Source organism: Tubulanus polymorphus, chromosome 3 (genome assembly GCF_964204645.1).
Source record: "Tubulanus polymorphus chromosome 3, tnTubPoly1.2, whole genome shotgun sequence".
NCBI classification, from domain to species: Eukaryota; Metazoa; Nemertea; class Palaeonemertea; order Tubulaniformes; family Tubulanidae; genus Tubulanus; species Tubulanus polymorphus.
In genome coordinates this window covers 22,140,959-22,165,287 of record NC_134027.1, presented here as the reverse complement: position 1 = coordinate 22,165,287, position 24,329 = coordinate 22,140,959, and the positions used below count along the sequence as shown (strand labels likewise).

Genomic DNA, 24,329 nt, shown 5'->3' with positions numbered 1-24,329 from the left:
AGAGTGCAAATGTAACCACCCTTCTGCCAGATTTCATGGTTCCATTCAAGCAAAACCACAACCGACTTTTATTACTTTTCCCCGGTCATAATCCGTAAATATGTTGATGTTTCAATTCCGCTAAACCGATTCAGTAAGCGAAATATCGCTGAAAGAAATAGTCGCCGTTGATCAAGACTTGAATTGAAATGTCTCGGCGCTGCTTGCTAAAACACATTTGATCGTTGCAGTTCAAGATTGAAGTATCAGGATCTATGAAACTGGTAAATGTTTGAGCAAATAATTAATACTACGCTTCTGTTATACGCATTCCCCGCTTTAAGAACGGAAATTATTTCATAAACGTATATAACAAAACTACTCCCTCCCATCGATATTGTTCGATATTGAAACATTCAAACCCAAACGGCTGATTAAATGATGAATATGTATCGTAAACAAAGTAGACGCGTACGTCGAGTGAATGTATTTGATGTGAGACAATAACAAATCCTATACGCATATTCCAAATATGAAAAGTTCTATTCATACCATTCAGTAGTTGTTGTTGGTGAATTGCATCGCTAGATTATATATAGGAATGATTTTGCGGCGGTAAGGACTGAATCGAGTAACAAAACACAATACATATTTAGATTGACGGTTGTTTGCTCAGCCAGATAAATAAAAGACAATTGCGGAGCAGCGATGATTTACGCGGAGTCAGCGTTATACATTTGTTATAGAAAGCTTTATCAAAAAAAGAAAAAAATTCAAACAAAACACGACTGTCTAATCAGGTAACAAACAGACTGTTGCAAAATTCAACGCCCAATCGCGTCTTGTATGTGTATTTTGATCCTATTTCAAGTAAACTATTATATTTTTCATCGAATCTTAATGAATTAATAATCAATGTTGTACAGTAAACCGTGCGTAAGTCGGATCTCGTGGGACCAAGAAAAATCCTCCAACTTAAAGTCCGACTTTGAAATAGTTGGATTTCCAGCTTTTTTCCGAAAAAATACGACTTGAGAATTACTTACTTTCTGTAAACAGAAAAATCAAATAAAAATCTACAAGATATGATTTTTAAAAACTGAAATGATTTATTTTTTACCATTCTAATACGCTAACCACAACTAGAATAAGGATTGCTGACGTGTATCATCGATTTCAAACAAGGAACAGATGTCGGAATAGGGAAGAAATCGATCGAACTGCACTATGGGAAAGAAATAGCTCATAGAAATCCAACTTTGTGTATAAATTTCTTTGACAAAAAAGGAAAAATTGTGACCACAAATATTCATCTGATGTAAGCGATTATCCGACTATTTATTCACAAAAGGTAAATTACTGTATAAATTTGCCTAACAACGACAACGACAACGACATAATCCAGGAGTGAATCCAACTTTATTAAAACAGTTTGAGCACAAGGGTTTGAAGGCTGCAGTCTTAAGAACTAACCCCTACCTATTATAGGAAATTGTATCTAACTTCCAAAGTAAACCATCTTGTGGATGTGACAATATCAGCAACAAATTACTCAAATCAATTATTTCCGCTATTTCAAGTCCTTTAGCTCATATCTTTAATTGTAGCTATTTTCAAAACTGGTGACATGTCCTCTTTTAGTAACTATCGCCCTATTTCCGTTCTACCTTCAATTTCAAAGGTGTTGGAAAAACTTGTTTACAATCGGTAGATAAAATTTCTTGAGACATATAAAATCTTAAATGATCGGTAGTTTGGATTCAGGAAAAAGTATTCAACTTCCTCAGCATTCACGTACATCACTGATAAGATAGCAAACTCTTTAGATAATGGTTTGATAACCGCTGGTGTTTTCATAGATCTATCAAAAGCCTTTGATACGATTAATCACAAAATCTTAAATTCAAAATTAGAACATTATGGTATACGTGGCATACCTCAATTTTGGTTCCAAAATCATCTAACTAATAGGAAACAAGCAGTGAAGTTTAATAACTGTTTATCCTCATCTCTTGATATTACTTGTGGTGTCCCTCGAGTCTCTATTTTAGGACCTTATTTGACTGCCCTTCCTCCTGTAAGGCATTAGAGTCAATTCTTTTTGCTGATGATAGTAACATTTTTTACAGCCATCATGATCCAGAATATGTCGAATACACCTTGAATTTAGAGCTCGCCAATCTCCTACAATGGTTTCGGGCTAATAGATTGTCTGTAAATGTAGGAAAAACCCAGTACATAATTTTTGGTAAAAAGGACCATATTAAACTCACTATTCGTCTGGATGATCAAATTATCAAGCGGTGTTATATTTGACCAAAATCTAACCTGGAAGGCGCATATATCTTTTACGTGTAAAAAAGTCAATAGACTTAAGTTCATCTTACCTCCAGATATTCTAAAAAAACTCCACTATTGTTTCATACACTGACACCTACATTATGCCAATCTTATTTGGGGAAATGCCTGTAAGATATACTTACAACCATTATACATACATCCTTCAGAAATAAGCCCTTCGTATAGTCGCTCGTTCAAATTGACATCCCCGATGTTCAGGAAATTAGAAATTCTTAAACTGGATGACATTTACAGACTTCAAATTGGGTCGCTTGCCTTCCAAAGTATCAACCTTTTATTACTGAACATTTTCAAAGATTTTTTCATGCTCAGGAAAACACAAAATCTTCGTTCTAGTCGCAGATTCATGGCTCTATCAATCGAATTTGCGAAATCTAATTACAAGTACGCTTCTATGAAAATACAAGGAGCGAAATTTTGGAATAGTTTACCAGAGAATTTAAAATGTATGGACTCAGCATCCAACTTCTAAATTCAGCTTCAGCGTTATCTTCGTTCCACCTATTAATTGTCATGCAGTGTAATCTTGCCATAACGTGCCACATAACTTGATCTGGAATTTTTTTTTATCTGTCTGTGTATGTGTATGTATATGTATGTAAGTGTGTGAATGTGTGTATGCATGTGTTTTGTTTGGTAAACCAGGAATGTATGTTGTGTATGTCTGTGTGTATGCGATAGTGTATGGACGAGGGATTAGGACTAGATTAAGCCAAACATGGCTTCTCCTAATTCCTCGCATAATCTATTGGTACATTGTTTTGCTTAAATTGTGTATTTATGTAAACTTTGTAACAATCTTTTATGCAAAATAAATCATATCATATATCATATCATATCATATTCAGAGAAGGAAGTCTTAAATTACACAGCCTTTGCATTTTCCCAAAATGTGGCCCGGGCAGAGATTTATTTAACCATGGACTCTATAACGATTCGTTTTCGAGTCCATGCTAAAACGAATTAAATTCCATGATTTAACAATTTGAGCACATCCACAGTTTTGGTGTCAATGGAAAGGCACTCACGATCACAAAATCGACCACTTTAGACAACCTAGTCATGGCCACTTTTCACTACTTTTTCGCTGTTGCCGTTTTTCTGTCGTGGAACGTTTTAACGACACTCCGCGAATTCACTGTGGGGAGAGTGAAAATATGGCTGGTGCAAAATAAATGAAGAAATCCCACACTTCGAATTTAAGATTATACGATCAAATTTATTATTATGAAACCACAACGTTGCGGCTGTTGACTAACAGCCATCATCAGGTGGAATGGTTGGTGCATTTTCTCCAATATCCGGAAGTTTTTATTTAGTGCCGCGACACTCGGTTAGTGAGACGATTTCCTTTTTTATGTCAAAATAGGGATTGAATAACTCAACAAGCTAAGTCTAATTCAGACTGATGCCGTGCTGTACCCCCTGATTCCCGCTGATATCTTTGTTATCTTGAAATAGGGATTGACCCTACGTTTATATTTGATTGGTAGATTTTGATCGTTTCAATTGCTGCCGGGAGCAAAACAGGGGGCTAGATTTTGAAATCGGAAACCGAAGTGCAGATAGAGTTGTTGTGATCGGCAGTCTAATTTACATAATTTTTTGTTTAAATCAAAGCATGTTGGTTTTGGTTCATTCGAACAATTATCCAAGCATCCTCGACCGGCAAGTGACTGGTAGTGACTAATTTGATACATCGAAGTGTTGGAAATAACTACATTACAAGGTTGAAGATCATTTTGTCCATTTTTACATTTTTTTTCTTTTCCCGCGTATTGATAGTGCGAAGGTTTATTGTAGTTTTTTCCCGGGTATATGTTGATGTAGAAGTTGATTGTCCCACGCGTTGACCACAGATTAAAAGGAAGCACATTTCGAAACGTGCGTTTGGTACTCAATGTTACCGTATTGATAACTTAACTTGTTACGATGCTGATTCTGAGTTTTGGCCATTGTTCCAACTGCGCGAATTTCTTTTTAGTCGTGTACGAAAATTGAAGACTCCACGAATTGCCAAGACGGTGAATCCCCTTTCAAATATCGAATTATAATTTTGATACTAATTATGAAAAAAATTATTGTTGTTTGTGGCAAAATTTGCCCAGAATATCAATAGCTACTTTTCTGAATTGTTCATTTGTCACGCAATACACGATAAAGTTTACTGACGAGTCGACCATAGAAAATCCTAACGCTATCAAACTCATACCCATAATGGTGGGGATTAAACTTATATTCATTAAACGATCGATGAAACCAAAACCTTCACAAAAAATAAACAGCAAAACCACTGATAAAACCATTCTTAAAACCCTCATTTCCTTTCTAGAGGATTCATCAGTTACACCGAGCTCTGAACGTCTCAAAGCCCGACGAAAAAATATTGCCGAAATAAGTATGATATTGATCAAAATTAGAACAGAAATTGGAAAAATAACAGTAAGATACATGAAGAGATAGACCCTAGAAAGTACGGATCGCCAAGTGTATTCATCAAACCACTCGGGGTAGTAATAAAACAACTTAATACGTATTGTTACGTAAGGCCACTCAACAGGACAATTCATTGGTCCAAGTCGTCGACTCGGTAAGAAGCGAATGAAATGGCCACAAAAACTCAGAAGTGAAATAATCGCCATCGCGTATTGTGATATCAACTTCTTGGGAAAGTTACGAGATTTCATTGGAAACAATACGACGACTAACCGCTCTAGACTGAGCAGCACAGTGCACCAGTTACGTGTCATCTGAAATATATAGAAAAATGGCATGCCGACCGAGATGAAAATCCAACCGAAATTCCAATCGTTCCGGCGAAATACAATATCTCCCAAAACGGCGTAAACGTACGCAGTTCTCAGCGGATAAATAATGAACGAAGCGATCATAAACAAAAGATCGTTTATAGCGAGAATTTTTATGAGAAAGTAATTATCAGATTTGAATCGTTTTAGAACTAACAACGTGAATGCGTTGAATATCAAACCCAGTACAGACGCCGGCAGATACCAGCCTAAATATGTGTAAACATTCAATTTGTTGATCCATTTAACAGGGAGGGTTTTGTATCTCTGGCACAGGTTGAGTTGCGGTGTTGTCACTGCAAGACTTGAGCTATTAATGTTGTTATCGAGCATCCCACGATCTGTTGTAAGCGATCGAGTTCCAGTGGAACCGTGTGTTATCCCGACACTTTCAAAAACGTTACCAAACGAATGCAATCAATTACGCCGATGATAGTGAGGTTTACGGCCGCTGCAGTGACGTTCACAGTGAAATCCAAGCGTCGCTAGAATTTTTTGTCTCGGCTACCGTCAATAGTTTAGAAGTTACGTTAGCCGCGTATGTGTACGTCGTTAGCCGCGTACATCATTAACAAATTCATGTAACTTAAGGTTTATTCGAGTATTTTCGTCACTTTCGTTGCGAGATGTATATCTCGTGATGTGACATACATTATGATGTTGAATAGCTAGAATTCAGTTTACAACAGATGAATGTTCATTAGGACAAGGTCGACTGTCACTGCAAATCCTGTCACTGATATAAATGAATCATATGAAAACTTAAAACTAAGCATAACTCATATTCAACTTATGTATTATATGGACATCCCCAAAGTTTTCCAAAACTTCTTAGAATGGCCAAATCCTATCAGATTGTGGGGCCTACCTCAAAAATTTTTATAAATCTATTCTCCAACATCTTACCAAAATGCATTCTCCGTGAATATTGTGTCAAAATTTAGATTTTTAAAAAAACTATTTTACTAGAATTATGAAGGGCACTTTCTAAAAAGGGAACCCACTGTGTCCCGAAGTGGCAGTGTGCGTCTCTCTACGGAAGCGATAAAGGGTCTCCAGTTTTCGCGTTCCAACTCGACAAGTCGCCATGATTATGTCGACATATCGTATCAAATGACGGCTTGTCCCGTGGAAAATGGGCAAAAATGCGAAATTTGACGTCACGATATGTCGATATATTCATGTCGACTTGTCGATTTGGAACGCGACAACTGGAGGACCTTTATCGCTTCCGTATCTCTCCCGCCCCTCTGGCTGGTCACATCGGTGGTATTATTAGTTACCTAGTCGTTGGTGGTAAGCTAATTCTATAATCGTCCGTATGTGCTTGCGAAAATATCTTATCGTGCAACCTTGAAGGTGCAACTCACTGCTGACTTACGTACGCACTGACTAATCGTGAAAGGAGGGCTCAGAAGCCCCAACCACCACCATGTTAAGCCCGGCGCACACCACCAGAAACTAACATCCGAGATTAAATCCATTAATATTTTGAGAGAAATACGTAGGATAGGAAACACCGATAACTGTCAGCCCGCAGCTCTAATGACCGTACACCTAATACATGTACATTCACTCATTCACTCGATGAAGCTACGATGCATTAGTAGCGAAAGCTCGTGCGTCAAATAAAATAGTTTACCTATATATACAGTACTACTCGTTTCGTATTTATTCTTATAATTAATTAAGTGAATTTAGTGGTAATTTGTTCACATACCATACTCGGTATATTCGAGTTTTTCATAAATATCATTGCAAAAGTTGTTAATTTCTTTCACTTCGCTGAGTGTCAATTGTTTCTGCCAGGCGTGAGCGATCTGAGTGGAATTATGTTTATAGACTCCCATATTAGACGCCGATTGATTCGCCGAATGGGACATTGTGTAAAGTTCATCGGCGACCTTGACTGGCAAGGATTGATCCATAAATCGATATATTTCTTTCGCCCCATCTATCGGATCTTCGGCGAAGTTTTCGTATTTCAAAAGTAAAAATCTATCGGGATAAATTCGTAGAACTTGTTCGAAAACGTCGAAATCTTGGCGCATTTTCGTACACAAAAACATCGCTTCTTTGACGTAGTCAATTGCATTAGGGCCTTCATAAATTCTACTCCTCGAAATGACGGCGCCGCGTGGATCACGAACCAGGTAGATAAACAACCAATCAGGATGTTTCTCGGCAAGATGTCGCATAGTTGCCATCGTAGCACGAATTATTTTAACCGCTCTTATTTTACTTCGTTCGCATTTCGCTGTCAATCCGGACTCGTCGAGACACTTTTCAACGAGATCGGTATCGTAAAGAGGTTTCATACACTTGTACCATTTTGAGAAACTTTCCTTATAAACAGGGCCCCACAGCGGCGCAGGATTGCCTTTAGCTTGTCGGGTTTCTTTGAGAAAAGTCTGACACATTCCCCACGGAGAGCGACAATTCAGCCGTTTATTTCTCAACAACGAGTAACAATAACTGGACGCGTTCGAAATCTTTTTGTAAGGACTCCTAGAAAAACATTCTCCATATTTCTTGTCGCGTACACTATATTCGATGAACGGATGGGAGAATATTTCTTTCGGAACGGTTGGATCGTTGAAATTGCAGTTCAGCAACCGATCCAATATCCCGTCGATCAGATCTGGATTTTTATCAATCATACTGAAATCAAACGCATACGTTACGTTGAAGTATAAATCAATTTAAGAAATATTGTCCTTTTTCAGTGTTTTCCACAAAACCTAACGTACAACATTCAAATTTACATAATAAGCATAGATATACCTACGGAAACCCCTTGGTGACATACAAGATATTTTTTTTCAAAATTTCTACTTATCATGTCGAAATTCGACATAATAACTCGCCGAAATTCGTACGTACGTACGTACCGGTATGCGGGTTCGCGATCTATCCCAACCGGAGTTATATGAAATCCATAAATCGATAAGAATAAATTCACCAATGGTTCAAACAAATAGAATGCATCTTCATTCATCTTAAAATTCTGACTGGTAAATGTCGTGCCTCCTCTCATGTAGCCGTATATCACGACTTTCACCGGTAGCTTCCTGGAGGGGATTTGTGGAATAGCAGTAGTCACCGGCAGATCGTCTTCGTGTGTACTTCGATAAGTTAACATATGAATGAATGTTAACAAACCTGAAATGCAATTATATACTAATTTGTATCAATAGTGACGGTTGAGGCCTAGATCAGTAAATTCTGTAAATATTCATGTTTATACAATTGTTATATAACTGTAGATCTATCTAGGTTTAAACAAATGAATCTGTAAATTCGACCGCCGATCATACACAACTATATATTTGTACTTCGATTTCCGATTTCAAAATCAAACCCCGTTGATTTGTTCCCGGCGGGTGTGGTGGGTTCGTGGACCCCATATCTGCCGATCAAACAAAATCTACCGATCAGATAAATACCAGGGACAATTCTTTTTTTAATTTTAGGCGATTCAAAATAAAAGGGAACAGGAAAGGAAATGTAAACGCTTTTGGTAGAATAGCCCCACTCTGACAGAGAACAGATAATGCGTTTTAAACCCACTATATAGACACGCTCACGACGCATATGTACTACTAATGGAATAACGATATCAAGGTGACTTAAACGGAAGAATTGGTAGTAAAAAAGACCACGAAGTACAAAACCTCCCCGAAAGAATAAATGTAGATGAAACACATAATAAATTCGGTGACTTTCTCCTATCATTCGTGCAGGACACCAATCTTTGCGCATTAAACGGGCGCTTTGAATCGGAATACGATACTTACACATGCGTGTCATCGAAAGGTCGATCGGTTAACATCGACAATAACAATATACTTATACAATAAACAAAATCACGAATTTAACGATACGTTCTTTAACGAGATACAACGGGAATGGTCGAACATTCGATCGGACAATACACCAAACGCGGAACCCAATAATGCAGAACTGAATGAACCGATAAAACGAATTTAAATTGTCAAAGCTGTTTGTAAATTACAGAATGGAAAAGCAACCGGTTCTGATAAGATACCAAACGAAATTCTAAAAATCCCGCACTAAACGAATATTCTACATGCACTCTACTATAAGATATTCAGTTATGGGAAAGTGCCAACATCGTGGAACGAAAAAGTATTATTCATCCGATACATAAACAAGGAAAGGACCCCGAAAATCCGTTGAACTATAGACCGATCAGCCTGAACTCAACATTAGGAAAACTATTCAGCAGCGTACTGGAATAACCGTTTAACCCAATATTGCGAGAAATACAACCTAGTATGCGACGAGCAGAACGGCTTTCGACCTAATTGCAGTTGCCTTGACCACCTATTTAGCCTCACTAGTATCGTAAGAAATCGTAAATTAGTTAAAAAACCAACGTTTGTGTGCTATGTTGACTTTTCGAAAGCGTTCGATTCTGTAAATAGAAATTTATTATTGTATAAACTACACCGTCAAGGAATTGGAGTAACTTTCTCAAGATTATCGAAGCCATGTATACGAACACTAGCGCGCGTATTCGAATTAACGGACACTATACCGATGGATTTAAAACAACTCAAGGAGTCAGACAAGGAGATAATATATCGCCTACACTGTTTAATATCTATATTAACGATTTAGCATCAGAAATCAAAAGCTTAGACCTTGGGAATAGAAATAGATGATATAAAAGTGTCGTTTTTATTATATGCCGATGACATTGTTTTAATCAGCGATAGTGAGGATCCGTAACAGCGCATGATAAATGTATTACATAGTTGGTGCGATAAATGGCGTATGGCCGTGAACACCGATAAGACAAAAGTGATGCACTTCCGAAATAAGACATCGTCCGAAACTAATTTCAACTTTAGATATGGACTCGAAACACTAGAAATTGTTCACAACTACCGCTATTTAGGTGTCGATTTTAATTCGGAATTGGACTTCACCGCCCATACTGCAAATGCGTTGAGTATGGCTGCGAGTAAAAGTCTAGCAGGAATTTTAGCGAAACATTTCTCTACTAATGGACTCCCGTATGCGGTTTATACTAAACTTTATAATGCGACAGTGGTTCCTGTTCTGGATTACGGTGCCGGTGTATGGGGACTCAAACCATGGCGAGTGGCAGAAAATGTTCAGTACAGAGCAATGAGATCTTATCTAGGTGTAGGAAAATATTCCGCACTTGTGACCCTGGAGGGTGATATGGGATGGACTCCAGTTAAAATCCGCCACCAACTAGAAACTTTGAAATTGTGGTTCCGTTTGTGTAACTTACCAGTTTATAGACTTACTAAGGAAAATATTTCTTTGGGACTATCATTTATCGTTAACAAAAAATACCTCGTGTAAGGACGTTAGTTCAATTATATATAAACTAAATATAGCTCAATACTACGAACATATAGGAAATAATGTACCAAGCAATTCTACGATTAAGGAAACTATTTTGTACTGTAAAACCAAATGTTTATCACTTTACCAAACTGAATGGCTTAGAACTGTTACCTCACTTCCTAAACTTAGAACCTATTGCACTTTCAAATTTGATTTTAAAACTGATGATTATGTAAAAGCTCCACTGTCAAGAATGAACAGATCTAACATTGCACGCATGAGAAATGGAACGTTTCCTATTAATATTGAACTAGGCAGATACCGAAATATCCCAATTGATTATAGACTCTGTGAATCATGCAACCAAAGAGAAATAGAAACAGAAGAACACTTTCTACTTTATTGTAATCGTTACTCAGATGAACGAGCTGATTTATTTAATAGAATTAATGTAAAGTTGAATATCGATATTTTAGACCTACCTGTATCAAATCGAATCTCTCTACTCCTAAATGAAGGTAAAGTCTGCAAATTAGTCGCTAAATTTATAAATACAGCCCTACAACTGCGCAATGCCGTCATTTAGAATAACGCGTCCTATCTTTACTTCTACTAATAATTTACAATTAAATGTAACTTTCTGTACGTATATGCATATTGTGTCTCGTAAGCCTCTAAGAGGCTGGCTTTGTAAAAAAGGTGACACGTAAATAAAGAATAAATATATATGCAGAATTCAAAAGTATAAAATCTAATTTCATTGATCAAGAATTAAAATCAAAATAATGGAGAGTCCAAAATTTAGTGTATTTTGATTTTAATCTTTGATAAATGAAATTAATCAATCTAATTCTGTTTAAGGTGTTTTTTAAACTTATTAGATTATTTCTTTTTTCATCATTCGAGTTTATCCTCGTGAAATCTTGGAAGGAATGTAGAAAAAAACTAACAAGTGAAAATTGAAATGGATTGAATTCAAATGATAAGAGAAATGAAAACAAACTTTTTGCGAACAACTGGATCAAAAATGGACATGACAAAAGTGAAGTCCTTTTTATTCTAATTGCTATCAAAACATAGCATAATTTTCAATTTCAAAATTTTTTTGGCCATTTCATTCATTCTTGAAGAAATGTCGCCACCCTTGACGCGATCTGCGCATCGAACTGAACTAACTCCACGTAACTTGAGACAGAGAACTTGAAGGAAATATAACGTACCGAAAATACCGAAAAATACACCTGTTGTTAGCCATCTGCGTAATTTCATGGTTCAATCGAAACAAATATCTGGTGATAATCCCTAAATATGTTGATGTCTTAATTCGGTTAAATCGATTTATTCAGTAAGCGAAATATCTCTGAAAGAAATAGTCGCCGTTACAGTCACGAGAACTATTGTTGAGCGAGTTCTGAGCGATCTAGGCTATGAAAATTCTCAACGCTGCTGACCAAACACGTATTTGTTGCAATATTCGAAATTGAAGTATTGAAGAGCTGTGAAATTGGTAAATGTTTAGGCATATAATTACTATTTCTGCTGGCAATGTATATGCTTACACCACTATATATATATATATATATATATATATATATATATATATATATATATATATATATATATATATGTATATATATATATATATATATATATATCTTTATTTACGTGTCATCGTAAACCTATATATATATATATATATATATATATATATATATATATATATATATATATATATATATATATATATATATATATATATATATATATATATATTATATATATATATATATATATATATATATATATATATATATATATATATATATATATATATAGGTTTACGATATATATATATATATATATATATATATATATATATATATATATATATATATATATATATATATATATATATATATATATATATATATATATATATATATATATATATATATATATATATATATATATATATATATATATATATATATATATATATATATATATATATATATATATATATATATATAGGTTTACGATGACACGTAAATAAAGATATATGAACTGAATATCGCAGCTGATCAGCAATTTTCTATTATTAATGCAACTGATCAAACAATCATCTATACACGTACATATCACTGTTTTATTGCCTCGGGTTTTGTCATCATAAAACGCAGTTGCTAGATATATATATATATATATATATATATATATATATATATTATATATATATATATATATATATATATATATATATATATATATATATATATATATATATATATCTTTATTTACGTGTCATCTTGATAAACAAGCCAGCCTATAATAAGGCTTATAAGACACATTTACATTTACAAGTACAACAAACATGTGACAGACCGGTACAACTAATTCCGATTGGATTAGATTGAATTAAGATGAATTATGAATTGCGAAGTTTATCCGCAAACACTAGTTACGACCCGACTATAACTTCATAGAATTTTAATTTTATCGACATGTCTGTTTTCTAAAAGTGAAAGTGACTCATACCGTACGTATGTCGCTTGTTTGACATGCCCAATTTATAAGAAACGACCCAAAACAACAACGATCGATATGTTGCTACTGGGTCGAATGCTGTACGCTTGATCGGGTTGGCCCCTAAAAGGGGGGTAGAATTTGTATCTATTCAAAGCGTAGAAATGCATAGTTTTAATCGATAATCATAGAAATGAATGTCGGGATACCATTTATCAGCACGACAGCGATTTTCTTCTGTACTGGAGGCTAAACGGTTACATTTTGGGGGGTTGGTGAAAAAAAGTTATTCAAAGATTGAAACATACATTATTTCCTTCCATGTGTTAAGGACTATGACAGCAACTTTTCCCTTTACGGGGGCCAGCGGACAACCTAGTCCCGCCAAGATAACTCCAGATGACATTTTTAAGATACGGTGAGAAATGGCTGGACAGCTTTTATAATCCGATGCGCTGGTGATAATATCGGATCGTGAAACTAAACCACAGACAGGTTACTGACTATCGTGACAGAGCTCTTTGCACTTTGAAACTATCCACCCCTTGTTAGCGAGAGTAGCAGAAACAATCAGGCGAGATTAAATTCATCAATTCATTATTTATCTTTTCTCAATTCCGAATACGAACACTATTGTTATTTTACGATACTTATAGGCCCCGATAGCGGTACAAATACATTTCACATACCATACTCAGGATATTCGAATTTTTTATAAATATCATTGCAATAGTTGTTAATTTGTTTAACTTCGCTGAGTTTCATTCTAGTTTGCCAGGCGTTAGCGACCTGAGTGGAATTATGTTTATTGATTCCCATATTAGACGCCGATTGATTCGCCGAATGGGACATTTTGTAAAGTTGATCTGCGACCTTGACAGGCAAGGGTTGATCCATAAATCGATATATTTTTTTCGCCATGTCGATCGGATCTTTGGCGAAGTTTTCGTATTTCAAAAACAAGAATCTATCGGGATAAATTCGTCGAATTTGATCGAAAACGTCGAAATCTTGTCGCATTTTCGTACACAAATACATCGCTTCTTGGACGAAGTTTAGGTAGTTCGGATCTTTATAAAGTCTAGTCCTCGAAATGACGGTTCCGCGCGGGTCACGAACCAAGTAGATAAACAACCAATCGGGATGTTTCTCGGCAAGATGTCGCATGGTTGTCATCTTAGCTCGTATCAATTTCACCGCTCTTATTTTACTTCGTTCGCATTTCGCTGTCAATCCGGACTCGTCGAGACACTTTTTGACGAGATCGGTATCGTAAAGAGGTTTCATACACTTGTACCATTTCGAGAAATTTTCCTTAAATAAAGGGCTCCAAAGGGGCACGATGCCTTTGGCTTGTCGGGCTTCTTTGAGAAAAGTCTGACACATTCCCCACGGAGAGCGACAATTCATCCGCTTATTATTCAATAACGAATAGCAATAATTGGACGCGTTCGAAATCTTTTTGTAAGGACTCCTAGAAAAACATTCTCCATATTTCTTGGTGTATGAACTGTATTCGATGAACGGATGGGAGAATATCTCTTTCGGAACGGTTGGATCGTTGAGAGTGCAGTTCAGCAACCGATCCAATATCCCGTCGATCAGATCTGGATTTTTATCAATTGTACTGAAATTTAAAGCGTATAAATTAGTTATTATCAAGTACCAAAGTCAAGAATAGTCTCTATATATATATATATATATATATATAATATATATATATATATATATATATATATATATATATATATATATATATATATATATATATATATATATATATATATATATATATATATATATATATATATGTATATATATATATATATACATATATATATATATATATATATATATATATATAAATATATATATATATATATATATATATATATATATATATATATATATATATATATATATATATATATATATATATATATATATATATATATATATATATATATTTTTTTTTACAATTTAGCTACAACAAGCTCGGTCCAATCCAATTCTTTTGGTTGCCTCGCGTGCCCCCCCCCCTCATAAATCAGCCACTGCTGGGTCGTGGTGGTGGGAGGTAAGTCGTTACGTACCGGTATATGGGTTCTCGATCTACCCCGATCGGCGATATGTGAAATCCATACATCGGTAAGAATAGATTCGCCAAGGGTTCGAACCAAAAAAATGCATCTTCATTCGTTTTGAAACTCTGACTGGCAAACGTCTCCCTCCTCTCATGTAGCCGTATATCACGACTTTAACCGGTTGCTTCCTGGGGGGTATTTGTGGAATAGCAGTAGTCACCGGCAGATCGTCTTCGTGTGTAGTTCGATAAGTTAACAAATGAATGAATGTTAACAAACCTGAAAAAATTGGTATTAATGATGACGACTGATAAAGCAATAATAAAATATCATATTAATTTCATCACCGATTAAGAATTACAAAGATACATGGAACAATGACTTGGAATTGATAAATCAATGGTTGGGGCCTCATTATGTGTGTTTATAAGTAAATTCTGTAAAAAATCTATGCCTCCCTATTAAATGCGAAAGATGTGAAAACTACGCCGATCTCAGTTTCAGTTTCAGTTTGTTTGCTCAACAATAAATGCAATTGCACGGAGCAATTACTAATGATTAATACGATAAAAATAGCAGCTGTAGGGTAACGTCAGTCGGATATCGCCAATAGTAGCTTAGGATAGTAGCTTTGAGATAGTAGCTTTGAGGTATATACTTCTTTGAACTTGAGAAAAAAAAACTAGCCTGCGGAACTTCACGGAAAACAATAATTGGAGTAAATAGTAGGAAGTGATCAGCGTGGAAATCGGAGAGGAAGAAAACATGAGTGTATTTCAGCTGGTTAATTAGCAATGGGAAGTACTTGAACGTATTTCTATAAAGGAAATCAATATTTCATGTATCCATTTTCAAGTAATCAAATATACATGTATAAGGAAAAACTGTGTTTTCTGTTTGAGATGCGATCTATTTAACTAACTTTAGACTCTACCCACTTGAGATTTTTTTCTCGTTCTTTTTTTCGCATTTGTATACAGTGTGCGTCAAGCTTTTAGGCAATTTTTCAATCACTTTTCATTATGAAATATAATATAGATATAGAATATAATTTTTTTGCTTTATCTATTTAGAGTCTGTTTCACGTAAAATGTATATATGAACGACTTTGGAAAAACGAATGAAAATTGGTGTTTAGAATTAAAATCATGCGAGAAATGAAGAAAACAAACTTTATGCAAATCACTAGATAAACAACTTAGACGGACTTGAAAAAAAATGTAATGAAAATACGATGGAGGGCTATAAACAGGCTTTTTTGAATTTTATGTCTTTTGCGGAATCCGGAAGTGATGCTCTCCAAAGGATGATTCATTTTGATTCGAATATAAAACATTAGCACATGATAGAAATTCTTAAATGGAAATAAGAATTCAAATTAGATTTTTACGTTACTCCCTTCACAAAATCTTTAGGCCTGTTCGCTCATGGTTTCATTATATTGAGTTCAAAGTAATGTCGCTACCTTTGAAGCGACATAGACCTATATATCAAAACTAAAAAAAAACTCCACGTGGAATTCGTGGATTTATGAAGAACTCATAGGAAACAATTTGACGTACCGAAACTACAGAAAATATAGAGTACACACGTCGCCATCCGTGCGCGAAATTTCATGGCTCTTTTCCAATCAAAAACTAACCACGACTGAATTTAGATAGATTTTCCCGGCGATAATCCGTGAAGATGTCGATGAGACCATAATCACATTTTCAGTAGTAGCCTATGCTTTAATTCTGTTCGGCATATTCATCTACGGTGATTTATCCCTGGAAGAAATGTATAATCCACGTTCTGGTCAGAACATGAGAGTCTGAAATTCAAATTCAACAGTGTTTATACAGTCACGCGTGTACGTACATACGTAGGCCGGGTATAGCGCGAACTATTGTTGGGAGTGATTTAGACTATTTTTGAAATAACAAGTCTCAACGCTGCTGACCAGCGCAACATAAAACATGCCCGCAATGGTCGCCTGTTGCGAATAGGCCTATACGTCTCGCGAGGATCGCACTAAACTACAATGCAATTAGAATATCGCACAGGGACAAGAAGAATTTGAAGTGATTTTTTGTTCTAATTCGCGTGGAGTAGGCCTACTTTGGATCGTTGCAATTCAAAATTGAAGTAGGCGCTGTGAAATTGGTAAAAGTGTAGTGTTAAAGCGCGTAATATGTATATATATATAAGCACCATCGCAAACAATTTCTTGAACAAATATTGCAAAATTGCCTCCTTCCATTAATGGGAAAACTTGTTCGCCGCGAGCGACCACCGTTCGAATTACTACGTACCACATATAAATATATATACAGTTAAATACTCAACCCCAAACGGCTGATTAAATAATGTGCATCTAAAACAACGGACGCGCACAGCGAGTGACTCTGCATTAACAACGTGACAAGGACATAACCGAGATGTACATTTTCAAAATGAAAGTTGTACCTGTTTCAATAGACAGTGACGGGACAATGGAACAGGAAAAACAAAGGACGGATCCAAGGGACCAGGGGGATTAGTCCCCCCTAGACGTTTCCTAGAGCTGTTAGTCTATTCGACGTTTCGACTAGGCTCGTTTAAGCTTTTTCATCAATGACTTAATCGATTTTCTCAGCTCTTTTCGAAACTGGATTGATGACGAGACATCAGACCTTAAAATTCACAATCGCGGAATAATGATCCGGAGTAAAATCTGTGCAACTGGAGCCAAGAATAACTGAAGAACAATTCAGATACAAATAATGACTTATCACAAATAATTTATTCATCAATAATATTAATATTGATAATCATTACAATATTCTTCATAATTAAATGCTATAAAATGCCAGTTTTACATAACGAAGTTGGTCAACGCGGAGACAGGCAGCAGAATCGTTATAGAAAATCAGCTATATTTTAGTCATACTTTATCATTCTATGCAAAATCATGCAACTGTTTAAGAAAAAAACAAGTATTTTGATAATTCAAATATCGTACTACGCAAACTGGTTTAAGTAAAACCCTACAATAAACCGCTGTGCTTGAAATTACTTGGTCCAAACCTGGCCGAAATGATGACGTTAAAAGAACTAATTACAGAAGTCTAGACCTGCAGGCGTGGATTCAGAGGGGGGTTCGGGGGGTCCAAGAGCAAGTGCCCTTTTGCAAATCAGCTGCGAAAAATTCCACCCGACATTGATTTATGTCACCAACTTCTTAAAGCAGTAATATGCACTTAAATTGCAAAAAAATGTGCCTAAATTTTCTAAATTCTGTAATAATTCGAGTAATAAAGCACCCTTGTCATCTGAAGTGAACCCGTTCCTTTCTCCCAGCCTGGGTCGGCCCCTGAATTATGACAAGTGTAGACTCCTGCGCGACTGGGTCCTGGTCTTAAGCCAGATGCCACCTATACGAATGCGTAGATTTTTGTCCGTATAAAGCGCGAAGAATTAAAAGTATAAACATTCTAAAAATACAAATCATAACACTATCCGTACCCTCGGCAATCGTCGCCCGATCAATTTCAAAAGAAAACCACGATTTTTCTCTTAAAAAAAGCCACATTTCTGTTCTACAAATGCATACTCGTCCACATACACTCTGTGAAGCGAAAGCTATTCTCGCATACATTTCCGAATGAAACGCCAATTTGTCATAATCTTATATATTAATCGCTTAAATATATGTACATAATTTACGTATAATCATGATAATAATAATAATAATAATAATGATAATAATAATTATCAATATATATATATATATATATATTTATCTCTCTTGCTTCCCATATTATACTACGTTACGCTAAAGCTTCGTTACATAATTTTCGTTCTCGGTTCAGCGCGATTCGAGAGCTGCAGTTTCGAATTATTTGCATCCGTCGAAGTCCGGTCGGGACTGGATTCTCATGTACACTTGTTAAAAGATTTTTATCGTTCACTCGGGGTAAAGCACGCCGTTACAAAAATGAAAATCATCTGAACATATATAGAGTGCAATCTCGCTATAATGAACTTCTGTCTTCAGATAGTGGACAGGTGCCCAGTCGTCGCTTAGATTTTTCGAACAGTCAATTTCGACAACCTTCTTTCAAAGCCAATCTATCAATTTCAGACCAGTCTCTAGATTTATGACTACTTTTGGACTTGACTGAGCCCAGGGGCGTACGCAGAGGTGAATTCCGACTGTAGTACTAACAGTGAAGGGCAGTTTCCGGGTAAAAATCCTCATTCGTTGTTGACACGGTTATAAAGTATTCCGACGAACGAATAGCGCAAAGCTGGTGCAAAGATTTTGATCTCAATTAAGAAAAGTACCCGTTATCACGACTTTAGTACGTACTACGTTAACTATAGCCACAACCACACGGGACGGTATGGCCCGGGTCAAATTGGCCCGAATCAGAATCGTAACATTTGGCCCGTGCCTAATCAAAGAGCGCGTTCACACGCAAACCACTCACTCAATACTAAACAATTCTCAAACAAAGGCGAAGTGAGTCATTTCCGGAACCAGTTAGTATTCACACGCAATCTTTCGCCGATCAGGCACGGGCCCATTTGGCACCCATGTGAAAGGTTAGCCCGGGCCTAATCTGGCACGGGTCAAAAACGCCCGCGTGATCACGGATTAAGGTCCGAGTCGGCCCCTGATAGCATATAACAAACGTAACACTTTCACCTATATCGGAGAATTTGATAAATCTTATAACAGTTATCAAAAACCTGGGCCCGGTTTCATAGACTGGTATCAAAGTAATCCCTAGGGGTAAATCCACAATTTGGGTGACAACCACCATAGTTACAATGAGAAACCATGGTTATAACTGACAAATTTCAAAATGTTCCCAGGGACTATCTTTCTTCCACATCTATGAAACCCAGCCTTGGTTTTCTGGTACCTAGAAGTTCATTGTAACAAGTTTCCACTTTATTTGCATATCGCTCACCGATAAATCTTAGCCTGCGTAAATCGTTATGGAGCAATACATACGAATACGACTTCCAGCGAGTTCCCTAACCGTTGAATTCATTACCAGGGCCCAGTTGCTCAAAAGTTGGTTAAAGATAACCAGTGGATAGTAACAACAAACTTTTAATTTTCACGACGCCAACAATCGACTGGTTAACTCTAAGCAACTTTTGCGCAACTGGCCCGAGCCCGCTAAACCAGCCCTACGGACATTCATCTGTTTACCTGAGAACATACATAATGAAACTCTCGGTTAAAAAAAAAGATGTAGTACATTTTCCTATACCTTTTTCGTCAATAATAAAACTATACAGTAAGTCTAATAATTGTGAGCTCGTGTCATACGAAAGTTTCACAAAGATTGTCTACAAAGTTCCAGCAGCATAATTCCACTAATATTCCTATAATAAAATCACAACTCAAACCGATAGTATATTCATCTCTACACTTGATTCCCACCGAGCCAATTCAAATGTCGAAACATTACACCTCTAGATTCTTAAACTGTAGTATTTTTTTGCTCTTGAATTGAAATATAGTCAAATCGGCTTAATCCGGGTTAGTTAATCCAGATTTCGATCTAATCCGAATATCATTCATGGTCCAGCTTAACATAAATGTTCTGTAAAATATCACGTTTAATCTGGATTTCTCATCAACCAGATGAATTTCGTTGGTGCCAAAATGATCCGGATTATGGTTTGTATTTCACGCACTTAGGTGGATTTAATTCTGGTATCAATGGGGTACCCGCGCAGTGCTACTGTGGCAATCGAGGATTCCACTTATGGCAGGCGAGGATCCGCCACATTCGCTAGTGGTTACTCGGTTACTGCGCTTAAATTTCTTCTTCATTTCAATTAAATGCGGCAAATCTTTTTTTCAGTAAAACTATACAATACACTCATTAGGGATCCCAATCTAAAGCCACGCGTCGCAACGACCAACCGACCTAAGCTACCTTGCGACTGCCAGCGACGGGTTGCGACTGCCAGCGACGTCAGTCGCAATGAGTCGCACATGTTCTACTTTCTGCGACGCGACGCGACTGTCGCAACCGACCTGCGTGCTGTTGCGACTAGTCGCCGACAACTGCATCGCAACCGATTTGCGCGGCCACTTGTGACGCAACGCGACGATCACAAATATATATATATATTTGATTACTTGTTTGATAAATTTCAATTTGGGAGCCTAAAAATCCAGTTCAAGGTTCATTGAAAATGAAAAATTTTTACTACTCTATAACTGAGTGCATTGTTGCGCCATCTGGTGTGCGCCGGCATCGCATTGATCGAGATTAAGTGGAGTCTCAGGTTAAAATAACTGAAAAAGAACCATGAATGATGCGTCACTGTAGAGTGAAACATAATTGGAGACCGTTTTCTCGGTGTAAAGATGTAGTACCCATTACCCTTGAAACTGACATTTAGGCTCAAGTGTAGATTGACAATTTTACTACCCATGACAAACCTAGTTGTAATCTCAGTATACATAAGCAGCAAAAGTTAGCGAATACAATCTTAATACAATCTTAATACATCGCAGTAGCACCATTTGTTGTTCAAAAGGTTACAACCCCTCGCAAAGGTCTACCAAAAGAACCTTTTTACCAGGTTTAGGCTTGAAAAAACCTTTTACTTATGTGGAGGGGCTGTCTTTTCGTTTCTAATATACCGAAGTAAAATGTACATCTTATCTTTACAAATATAGCAACAATTTACATTTAATCTTAGTTTCGATGATAATAATATTAGTAATGATAATAATGAAGTTATTTAAGTGTCATCAGCCACAGGTTTTTTCTATAACCTATCAGTAAAAATTTACATACGTATTTGTTAAAAATACTCACTGAAAATAGAGTCAAGAATTTCTAACTACATCGACAAGTATTAAAATATTTCATATTTCACACATAAGACAGAACCACTGACCCACTGTCATTTATCCAGCCTCCTAGGGCAGGGATTCGAATCTGATGGCACCATGAGACTGAGCCAATGCCTGAGATTAGGCTCAGTGCGCATATGCCCTGGTAGTTGCTCAAACAATGTTAGGCTATTGTTTATTCCATGTTTTCAATAAAGGCTGGCTTATGTCGACAAGCAACGCGACGCAACTGGGTATATCGCCGATTAGCGGCAACTAGCGGCCTACGAGAGGCCGCCAGTTGCTGCTCTATCGGTTCGACATAAGCCGGCTTGCGACGGCAACGCGACGCCTACCGACTCGTCGTATCCGGCTAGTTGCCCATGTTCTACTCCGGCCTACGGTAGGCGGGTAGTTGCTTTCGATCGCAGCCGACATAAGCTCATCTGCGACGCGACGGAACTGAGCGCAGGGGTTCCAGCCAATGAGAGACCGCATTTACATAGTACAAATTATCACCGCTAGTTAGCGTCATTCGTAATTAGTCATAAACTTTCAAATTCAAGTAGTTCAAAGCGTAAACCAAACCTTCAGCACGGCAGAGGACTGGACCGAAGATCTAGAAACGAAATTGGTAGAATTATGGTGTGAGCGGCCATCTTTATAGATGTCGCTAGTACGTTGTATTCAAAACAGAATCAGAAAGATCAAAGTCTTAAAGAAATAGCTTTTCTAATAGAAATATATTTCCTAATAATTCAAATTTATTCTCAAAGTGCTTATCACGTGACCATCTGAGCCGTTACAGTTGCCAGTAATCGCAACCGACATAAGCAGGGAAGCAACTGGGAGGATCTCATATCCCGCTAGTCGGCCTCAGTTGCTGCGAATCGGAGCGCAGTCGACATAAGCTGGGCTGCGATCGCTCTCAGTTGCGTCGGTAGGAGTCGGTAGGCGTCGCGTTGCTTGTCGACATAAGCCAGCCTGAAGGGTAAGCTCTAAAAGGTGAATTTAAACTCTGTAAGGTCTCAGTTCAAGAGTTGTAAGTTTTGTAAAACTCTACAAGTTAAGTAGAATTTTTGTGGAGACCTGAAATCTCAAAGACGTCATGTCTATCATAAATACCACAATAAATCCGAATCGAAAAATATCTATCGATGCCATTGGCTCCAAGATGACCAGAAATTCAGTTGTTCCGCCTTTCACTTCCGCGACTGTTCTACGACAAACACCTGACTCGCATTTCAGTGAATTCATACCCAGTACATATAATCACAAGTAACAAATATATACAAACACTGATGAATCTATCTTCAATTTTAATTACAACGCTTTTTTCTCCTCCTGAGTTTATATCTAATGTTTACGGTAATTACAGCGAATCGAAAAAGCACCGATTCAATTCCGAATACAGTAGCAGACTTCGACCGTCTCGAGGCGAGCAAGAAAGTGGCCTTCGTACGAGCACCTCTAAAACTCTTACCCATAAGATATTTTAGTCTCAATCATTGTCCACAGGTTGTCCGTAGTATCTTCTTCAAAATTTTGATTTGAACTCTGTGATATCGGTTGGCCCCTAAGACAAGTCTACTGTAACTTTAAAATATCAATCTAGCCCAGCATTGATAAAGGCACTTGCTTCCTTTGAATATATATTTTATAAATCTAGCACCAGATAGGACACATATCTATAACACAGATACAAGCGTATTGTCAGTTTCAGCCATTACTTTTATTTGTTCAAGCTTCGCCACGAATCTCGAAGTGTCATTGCACTGTTCCAATACTTCACAAATCTACAATGAATGATCAACACGAATTCAACTTCAGATTCAAATTGCATGACATACTGGAACACAAGATTTCACTATTGTGAGTATTTCTTATTATCAGCAAATTTCATGCGGAAACAGGTAGTACCATATAAGTTGATTGATCTCATTTGAAATTTCAAGTTTCTCTCTTTCATGGCTATCATTTACCTCATGAAGCTACTATGCACTAGTAGCGAAAGCTTGTAATTTCAAATGAAATCAGTTAACGTACGGAGTACTACCTATATCTTTCCGTGCGTGTGCGGGTCTGTAAGGAACACCAAATAAAATCAACGATGGACTCTAAGACAACTATCAGTCACGCATGCTCTCCGTGTGACGTTAACTACTAGTTGATCAGTATATTCTATGCATCAATTTATTCAGTAAGGATTTTGCGAGTCCATGAATCGACCAATCAAATATATAAGTGGGACGATCCCTATTTCAAGATCAATCATTTAACAAATAACAACGTTTGAGCAGGCTACCCCTTTAAAGTATTGGTCAAAGTACTGGTATGAAGAGTCAGGGTATTATTGAACAGTCCATTTCTTGATCATATTTGAGTTGGGAGGGA

At 36.7% G+C, this 24,329-nt stretch overlaps 1 protein-coding gene across 2 annotated transcripts in view; it reads right to left on the bottom strand.

Moving 5' to 3' along the window:
• Positions 1-17,851: 17,851 nt before the first annotated feature.
• Positions 17,852-24,329, bottom strand: part of LOC141902890 (plexin-B-like) — a 36,139-nt gene continuing 29,661 nt past the window's right edge. For both annotated transcript variants that reach the window (XM_074790814.1, XM_074790815.1), the window contains exon 34: positions 17,852-23,731. In XM_074790814.1, the coding sequence (XP_074646915.1) occupies positions 23,624-23,731 (108 nt within the window). In that variant the 3' untranslated portion in view covers positions 17,852-23,623. The remainder of the gene's footprint in view (positions 23,732-24,329) is intronic.